Raw genomic sequence first — 10,013 nt, forward strand, 5'->3', positions numbered from 1 at the left:
GTTTTTTTTTTTTTTTTTTTTTTTGGTGCTGAGTATTAAACCCAGAGCCTTGTGCATGCAAGGCAAACACTCTACCAACTGAGCAATATCCCCAGCCACAGGAAATAAGCACTTCTGTATCTATGATTATTTGGAATTTCATTTAAATATTTTAGATAATCAAATCAATGATGTGTCTACGTAGAAGTTTATATACTTGAATTTAAGACAATGAGACTTTTAGTTCCAATTTAAAATAATCTAATTAAATTTATCTTTCTACACCGAATCTTATTGAAGTAACACAAAATGGGAACACTTACAAAAACTTAAACGTCACTAAATTTATAAGATATATAACTTTTTCTTATTTGTGAAAAATGAAGCATTACAAAGAAAATCAATGATACTAAATTTTAAAATTTAGTTTCAGACTTCCACCTTGAGCTATGTTGGAATCATGCATACCAGCCCATTGTAAACAATTAGAAAACTGAACAAAACATATGAAACAGCTGTTTTTGGAAACTGAATAACAGTGGTCACATGAGTTGAGTCCTGAAATGCTGCTGGTTTTCTACTTAGAAATAATTTCTGGACCACAACACATGGAGGTAGAATCCAAATAGAATAGAATAGTCTTGCTGAATTAAAAGGGTAAAGAGACTGGAGTTCAGGAAGGCTAAGTGAGCTGGAATTCACCGGGCAGAGTTCCAGATAAGAAAGATTTCCAGAAATCAGAATAGGTAATCCCTTGAGTTTGTTGCTGATTAACAATTTGTATATATCTAGGGTTAAAGGCTATGTATTATTAATCTAATGTTGCATAACAAGTCACCCCAAACCTTAGTGGTTTACAATGTTAATATATCTCTCATGGTTACTATGGGTCAGGAATTCAAGGGCATCTCAGTTGGGTGAATCTAGCTTAGGTCTCATGAAGTTCTAGTTAAATGTAGCTAAGGCTACTATGACTTAAAAGCCTAAGAGGAACTGGAGAATCCATTTCTAAACAGAATCACTCACATGGTGAGCAAGTTTGTGTTGGCTGTTGGTGAGAGGGCTTAGTTAGTTCCTCTACAATGGATGGCTTCAGTATCTTACATTATAGTAGCTGGTTTTCCCCAGAGTAAGCAATCCAGGAAAAATGGACCAAAAAAAAAGTATAATACTTTTAAAATCTAGCTTCAAAAGTCATATCATACACCACAATTACTGTCCTGTCCTATTGGTCACTCAGGCCAAACTGTGGCAACATAAGGAGGATTGGCACACTGAGAGCATCATGAATGCTGAAAAGTAAAATCCATGCTCTGAATCATTTAATTTCCAATCCTATTCAAAATATACATATTTTCTATGGCCCCAAAGAATCATCCTATTACATCAGCTCAAATTCTAGGATCTCTACATCTACATCAAATTCAGAAATAAATAGGGCACAAGTTGGGTATATTTTCTTTTGAATTTACATCCCCAAATACAACTTCTCTTAATATAAAGGATACAAAGAACTGTGAAAGAAAACATAGATATTTTCACACACCTCAATATGTTGGGACACACATGGCATAAGCACTCTGGATTCCACATTCAAACTGTAATTATGAAGAAGTAATTCCATGCTAGCTAAGTAAATGTTAGTAGTCCCTTTATTAGAATTTAGTACTATCAATGTCTAGGAATTTGTTAATGGCTCTTACATTTACCTCTGGTTCTTAGTTCTGGGAGGAAAAAAAGTATTTTTCCATAAATGTCTATTTGTAGCAAAGTAGTTTTCCCACACTAGTGACTGCCTTTGCAAGTTTGGGAGTTCAAATACCTCTTTATTTAGTACTTACTGTCTGACCCTTTAAAAGAACTGTAGGGATCTTCTTTGGATTTACTTCCTTAGACAAAAGATACTCAAATTTATTAAGAAAAGACCTTTCCTACTTTGGGCTAAAGCTGCAGAGATATATTTCCCCTAAAAATCCTAGAACTACTGTTTAAACAAGAGTCCAAGAATTACACTTTTAGAATCCTTAGAAGGCCTCTGTCTGTCTGAACTACTCTCTAAAGCATTATTACAAATCTTTCTAAAATTTTAACAAAATGATTTTATAATCACATCTAGATTTCCTTCTTAGAGCATGCTGTCTGGACCTTGCCTGGAAGCCATTTCTTAATTTAAACAGCATGTGCTACTTGGAGTGATTGGAAATTTAAATATATATGCATATAATTTGCTTGTATTTTTTTTTTTTTTTTTTGGACACAGAATATCCAGTTCCTTTATATGTGACTGGTTTTCCATTAGAATTTTACTATAAGCAGTAAAAAGCCAGTTTACATTTCAATATTTGCCTGGAAATCTTTGAGCATTCCTTCAACAGATACATTTTCTGCTTTCCATTTTAACTAAAGATTTACACAATGTTAAATTTTCTGGCACTATATAACAAGGATCCCTTTTGTCTTGATTCTAACATTTTACTGTAAACTATCATAATAATCCCTTTTCATAATAGGGACATTCAAACTTCTGCCTAAGAATAGGTACCTATCAGTTTTAGGCTTTTGTTATAGAAGCAACCATTTCTGGTACCAAAATCACTATTAACTTCTGAATACTGCACTAAAACTTAGTGACATAAAATAATAATAATCATTTATCATCTGTTATGTACTGATTATATGTATATCCTCAAAGTTCATATGCTTAAGCCCCAAACACCAGTATGGCCAATTTGGAGATGGGGTCTCAAATGAAGTAATTAAAGTTAATGAGGTCATCATGGTGGAACCCTTGTACAATAGGGTTAGCATCTTTATAAGATACAACACAGCATTCTCATTCTCTTCCCTCAAAAGCACACAATGAAGGGCTGGGGTCATAGTTCAGTGGTAGAGTATTTGCTTAGAATGTGTGAGGCACTGGGTTCATTTCTCAGCACTGCATATAAATAAATAAAATAAAGGTCCATCAACAACTAAAAAATATTTTTAAAAAAATGAAAAGGACATGTGAGAGAGAAGGTGCTGATCTGCAAACTAAGGAGAGAACCAGACTCTAACATTACTGCACCTTGATCTTTATCCTGGACTTCTTCTAGACGAGAGCTCTATAATGGTCACAGAGTAAAACCTACTGTAAATTTCCCTTTAAACTTAAAATGAAACCTCAAATGAATCTGCAAAATACTTTTTACTTGACAAAACAAAGTTCAACTGCTTTAAAAGAAGACAACACAATTCAGATAGTCAACAATGCAATAGCACAATTTTGGGCCTCTAAAAAAAGTATTAGACATGTGAAGAAGCATAAACACATGACCCATAACCCAAATAAAGATCAGTCCATGAAAGAGAGGAAATTAGTAAACATTTTTAAGGCTCTATCAAAAATAAACTCAAAGATTAAAGGAAAGCACAAACATAGTGAAGAAATTCAAGACCTACAAGTCAAATGAATCCTCTAGAGATGTAAAATAAATATCTAAAATGAAATTTTCATTGGATGCTTAAAGTCCAATATTTTTTACTAGTATTTCAAAAAAGTGTCATTGAAAAATGGCAAAGCAATTTCTCAAAATATTAAACACAGAATTACCATATAACCTAATAATTCTACTTCTATGTATATACCCCAAAGAACTAAAAAGGCAACTTGAATATAACCATATTCATAGCAGCATAATTCACAATAGTCCAAAAGTGGAAGTGACCCTATCCATTGGCAAATGAATGAACAAACAAAATGTGTTATATACATAATGGAATATTATTCAGCCTTAGAAAAGAAAGAAAATCTAACACATACCTCAATATGGATGAACCTTGAACACATTATGCTAAGTAACACAAACCTTCATTTAATAAGTATGGAGTGTCTGGCACCCTGGGAAGATGACAAAATTCTGGAGACAAATAGTGGTGATATTTGTGCAACAATGTGAATGCCCTTACCATTGAACTATACACTTAAAAATACTGTGGTTTTACCACAATTAAAAATTTTTTAAGGATTTTTTTTAAAAAGGATCCAGGTTTTATATAGATCTAGTTATTAAATATTTTTACCTTTTGATTCTCATAAAGCATTGCCTAAGCAAAAATATGGAGTAGGCAAAACTTATCTTTGTCTCTCTCTTTGTTCTTGGGCTTGTAGGTATCCCAGCACCTTCATATTATCCTCAGGCAAACCATTAATTCTTCTTTTAATATATCCCTCCAACCATTCATAGCTTTACAAAATTTATTTAAATTAATATAAAAAGTTTCCACATTTGACTCATTAACTCAAATTAGTACTATTAGAATTTCAATTAGTATTAAAAATAAGAATTCCTAGAGCTGTTTAAATCACTTAACAGCAATTCTTCTCCCTACATATAAAGTTAATATTGTTTTTCCTTCATAATAGACTTATCTGCTAATATTTATTGCATGCCTGATATGTCAAATTCTATGTGAGCAGCTTTATCTTGGGAAAGTCAAGTCACACAACTAGACAGAAATTACCAAGAGAGAAAAAGATGCTAACGTTTAAGTAATTATTATATACTAAATAATTTCATGAGTTTCATTTAATCCTGAGAATATTATTGTAAGGTTTTACTACTATCCCATTTTTAAAGTACACTTAAAAGTTATGAATTGTGCCAGGCATGGTAGTGCACACCTGTAATCACAGTGCTTTTGGAAGCTGAAACAAGAGGTTCTGAAATTTAAGGGCAACCATGGTGGCATCTTAGCAAGACTCTGTTGCAAAATAAAAAATCAGAAAGGCTGGGGATATAGTTCAGTGATACAGCATCTCTGAGGTCAATCCTCAATACTGAGGAGGGGGAAAAAAAGATATAAATTGTTAAAATAATTTGCCTATATATTATTTCCATTTTCACATTTAAGGAACTTAAATCTAAAGATATTTAAATTTCATAAATATTTTTGCGAACTAGAGTCATAATGAAAAGTTATACTCACATAACTCAAAAATCCAAACTCTTTTTCATTTATAACACAAAGTATGTACATGGTACATAATCCTGTTTCTGTGCCACATTCAACCATGCAAACTTGGGTTACTGGTCTTCTTTTAAATGATTCACTAAGTAAATTTGTAAAACATGACCATATGAAATACTTTCCAATCTTCGAACAGGATACAGACCAATTAAACTTTGTCAGCTAGAACTGTACAGTGAGATTTCATCAGTTTCATCCGTCCTAGGAATTCTATACATCCCCTAAAACAGTGATTCTAAAAACGTAGTCCCCAAACCAATAGATAAAGTATTAGTGAAGGATTTGTAAAGTCCCCTTCCAACCCTTCTGAATCACAAATTGGAATGGGACTCAAAAATTCATTTTACCAAAAATTTCTGATTAAAATGCATGCCAAAATTTGAGCACATCCTAGAGAAGACTGACAGAGCCCAGTTTTAGGAGTCTTTACCATGGGTAGGGAAGTTTAATTGTTTTGGGTTATGGGGGGTTCTTTTCAACTTTTCCAAACATAGCAAACAAATTTTTCTTATCTCCAAAAACTTAATTTTAATTGATGTTCAAAATGTGAAATCAATAAAACTTTTTGAGCACAAAACAATGGTTTCAACACGATACAATTGAGACTATGTTAACTATAAACATCTTTATTACCCAAGTTTTCAGGCTAATTTTTACACTAATATAATTTGGAAGGATTCATCTTCCTTTAAGTAACAGACCAATATATTTTTTCCCAGAATCTCTCTAGCCACGTCTATTCAATTCACTGAAGGTATTCAGCTTCCACATAATTTTAAATTTAAGTAAGCTTATTCAAGACATGATTTTTTTTATTTAGTTACCTGTATATATCACTTTTCTTTCCTGGCATTCAAGAAGAGATCTTTTCTTGTGCTTTGTTTTTTCCCGAAATCTTACTGTTATTACTACATTTGGATCACAAGCACTGTAAGTCTGTTCAGGAAAAGATTTGGTTTCCACAAGGTTTCCAAACTTCTTATTGACAAAATGGTGGACAGCTTTTCTGTGGTCTTTGTTTGCATCAGGTTTAAAGGTAAATTTGGAATTTTCTTTCTTTGCATCCAAATACTTAAAAAAGTCAAGTGCTTCTTCTTCAGATACCAAATGGCAAAGTTCTTTATACTCAAGATTTGGTTTTATAACAACTTCACTGTTTTTTCCTACAGTTATTAAGAAAGGAAATTTCTGCCTAATAGCACTGTGTAAAATAGCCCTTTGGTTTTTGTCAAGGATCCTGCCTAATGAGAATTCAGGAGATGGCCCAATTAGCTCAGTTTCTGAATTCCATTTCTCTTTTACATCACAGGCAAACTGATTCAGTAATTCATTTGTTTTTTCATCTAAAAAGAAGTTTAATACATCAGCATTTTCTTCTTCACACTTGGAAGTCCTATCACTGATGGTATCTTCTTTTTCTGAATTAGATTGATGATTTTGGTCACCATCAGAGCACCTAGACAAAGTATTAAGTTCTTGGTAACTTCCATCTTCAAAGGACAAATTTTGAAGATCTAATTTTGGCTTTTTGGCAAAATTATTCAGCTCAGGTATTTTACTAACTGCATTAATTGGTTCATCAATGGCTTTATTAACTAACTGTCCTTGTTCATCAATCTCAATAACAATAAAGTCACCTGGTGAGCTTTTTATAGTACCCTGAAATCCAACATGCTCATTGATGAAACACAAAGAACTAAACCTGATTCTATAATGTGTATCCTCTTCCATTCTTCAATAATAATGCCTACAAAAGAAACAAAAAGATAATTAGTTAATCAGAAAGAGAAGTTGTGGCTAACAAAAAAGGGAAAAGGTTTGCAAGATGTACATAGATCTGTGTTCCTTTCAATCCTGAGTCCCCTTAGATGACATTAACAATTTATGACTATAAATCATGTGTATTTGACCCATTTTTGGCACAATTAGTGATTTATAAATTGATTCTCATTCATTCTAGTCTTCTGCCTACTATCCAGAATTAAAAAGGATCAATTTCAAGCTTACCAAAAAAAAAATATCTGTAGGTCCACAAAGAAAAGACAAGTACAATGATTTGTCCAATCCCACCTCTGGAGCCTAAAACTTGCAACTAATTCCAGAGAAATAATAGCTAGATTTTATATATTAGAAGTTAAAATAGGAGAGGGGACAAGATCAAAAAACAAAAAAAAGGTCAAAATTGATAGCTTAACAAAGTTCTAAATGCCAACTTACTATGAGTTTACATTTCATGGGGGGTCTAGGTTAGTCCTAGACTTTAAGCCTTCCCTAAAGCCCCCAATTAATATTGATATAAAAATGTGAGGTTGATTCAGAGAAAAACTGTAATCCTACCCTTGGCATCATAAACAAGAAACCCTTAGAGGGTTGTTTTTTTTTTTTTTTTTTTAAGCAGTAGACAAGAGAATAGTTCTCTGAGAACACCTTCACTCAGTAGGCATAAAATCCACTGCTACCATAACTCATGGAGCTGTTGGAAAGATAAATTGTCCAGGGGCCTCAATACTCAGTTTGTGTTATTCATATTATCCAGATAATTTATCATCATCTGGACTTTCATCTCATTTCTAAAATATACTGTACTAAACTGGACCAACTGAGCAAACCACTTCCCTTCTCAATCCTTTCCATTGTGCTATGCAGAAATCACAGCAAATTCTCTATATCATAATTTCCTAGAAAATGTAAATGGAGATATACATTTTCCTGAATTCTTTAGTTTCCTACACAGTCTCTTCTATTTCTTGCCCTTATTAAAACCTGGCTATTTCCCCAGGTTCCTTCTTCAATAGTCTTCTCAAGCAAAGTGGTTTTTGTTGTTGTTGTTTTTGTTTGTTGTTTGTTTTTTTCCTACACTCATCTAGTTGAGGACCTGGAGATTATACTTTCTGTTTCCCACTGATCTTTCCCTATCATTTCTTCCCCTACCTCTAAAACTCCCAATTCCTTTGCAGTTCTTGCCATCAGGCATTATCCTCCACTGCCATCCTCTCTCTCTCCTGATGACTCATCTTTATTCACTTATAACTTCTGGTTCACAATATTCTTATCCAGCATTACATCATGATCATCTATATGGATAATCCATTTAATTTCTTGGTTTCTCGCTTCCTCAATTTCATTCTCAAGCTCCCACTTTCACTTTATTTTTGTTATTCTTTCTTATGGTCATAACTTTGACTTTCTCACCAAAAAAAATCTGCACAAACTGTAAGGATATGACTCCCTGATCACTCTCACTGTCCTTTCATCACCATTACTTTAAATACTTCCTCCCCCAAATTCTCAAGACTTTGTGAAGGACTCTAATCCCTGCGTATGTATCCAGCCTACTATAGTCCTTCTCGATGAGGTATCCAGAATGTTGTTTAAAAAGGTAAATCATATCACAACTCTGTTTAAAGCCCTCTTATTACATTCATAACAAAATTTAAATTATTTGTACTGGCTTTCAAAAACATTTTGCCTTCATTCTCCAAACTCATCTTGTACCTTTACCCCATTACCCCCTATACTCCAGTTACACTGGCATTCTTCACTATCTTCATAACTGTTTTTACTACTTAAATTTGTCCTTATTCGTATAACTATCTTTTAGGATTCACATTCTGAGAGGTTTATCCTGACCAATAGTCCATGGGAATATGCAAGTCATTCTCTTCCACAAAATCCTATTTAATTTTCTCCATAGCATGTCTAGCTAATGTTTCTCTTTATTATTTACTGTCTATGTCCCCAAACCTAATATCAACTCCATATGAAAAGGAACTCTGCATTATGCACTGATTAACCCGTGTTTAGAATAGCATCAAGCACACAGTAAGTCTATAATCAATACTGATTGTTGAATGAAACACCTAAAACAAAATAAGAGCTTTAAGAATGAAAAGGAAGAAAAGGTGACTTTTGCCTAGGATAATCGGGAAAGACACAATATAAGAAGCAGACATAAGTCTTTGAAATAATTCAAGAGATAGAAACATGGCAGAGGCATAAGTAACGTGCAAACAAAATATGCAATATGTTAGAGAAAAATGGCCCAGATACAGAGCACTTAGAGGTGGGAGGTCAAACTTTGACAGAATTTTGGGGAAAAAAAGCTGGATTAAGACCAGAGTATGAAGGACATTGAATGGTCTGTCAAAGATTTAGAATCAATTGCACCGTCACTAGATGACCACTGGAGATATTCGAGTAGAAAAGGAACACAATCCAAAAGGACATTTTTCTAAGACGACTTTGAGGAAACTGAGCAGGATGCATCTGATGGAGTAAGAGTTGGGAAAGAAAAACAAGGGGTTCAGCTGGAGGAATTGGCCCCGGAAGATGATCATCATTTCTTTCCCCAAGAAAAGGAAAAAGATATGAAAGACTTCTAAACTAATGAAATAGGTGGAAAAAACTTGAGGGGACCTTGAGGGTGGAAAGGGCGCCCATTAAGGGCAGTGTTCCCAGGCAGAAGTCTGCTGATGAGGGAAGAGTCGGGCTCTGAGAGCAGTTGGCTGGCAATGGTTGAGGAACTGCTGGTTGAAGAGGGATACTGCGACGGTGTTAGAAACAGAGAAAGGTAGCTCCTTGTCCTTCATCCTCTTTCACCAATCGCCCAGGCCTGTGAAACTCCTACCGAAGCCACCCCTCCACAGAACTACAGCCTCAAGCGGCAAAGCCTTCACATCCAAACACTCTCCAACACTGACATCAGCTCTACTTGTTTCTTCGCCCACCCCTGCCCCCCCCCCGTACAAGGTGGGACCCTGGCCCACGTCACCCTTCTCTTGAGGATAAAAAGTAGGACTCCTCAATCCCGACCTGATCATGAACACAAACACGATCCCCACGTGGCGCCAAAATCTCGCACCGGTGTTAAGTCCAGAAGAAGGCGTTCCTCTGCACGCTCTGCGCATGTCCGGAAGCTTTTGATTTTTCAGCCTTCGACGGAGGCATATTTAAAGGGACAGGCTCACCCTTAAAGAATCGACCTTCGCAAGAGTTTCTCCAGTCGTAGAGCCGCCTACAGGCAC

The 10,013-nt window shown here is 34.7% G+C and overlaps 1 protein-coding gene across 1 annotated transcript in view; it reads right to left on the bottom strand.

Moving 5' to 3' along the window:
- The window catches only part of Pus7l (pseudouridine synthase 7 like), a 27,746-nt gene extending 17,775 nt beyond the window's left edge, over nt 1-9,971 (bottom strand). The window contains exons 1-2 of the mRNA XM_048802444.1: nt 9,802-9,971; nt 5,809-6,736 (exon numbers count right to left, since the gene is read on the bottom strand). Of these exons, the coding sequence (XP_048658401.1) occupies nt 5,809-6,720 (912 nt within the window). The 5' untranslated portion in view covers nt 6,721-6,736; nt 9,802-9,971. The remainder of the gene's footprint in view (nt 1-5,808; nt 6,737-9,801) is intronic.
- Nucleotides 9,972-10,013: the final 42 nt, after the last annotated feature.

Source organism: Marmota marmota, unplaced genomic scaffold (assembly GCF_001458135.2).
Source record: "Marmota marmota marmota unplaced genomic scaffold, marMar, whole genome shotgun sequence".
Taxonomy (NCBI): domain Eukaryota; kingdom Metazoa; phylum Chordata; class Mammalia; order Rodentia; family Sciuridae; genus Marmota; species Marmota marmota.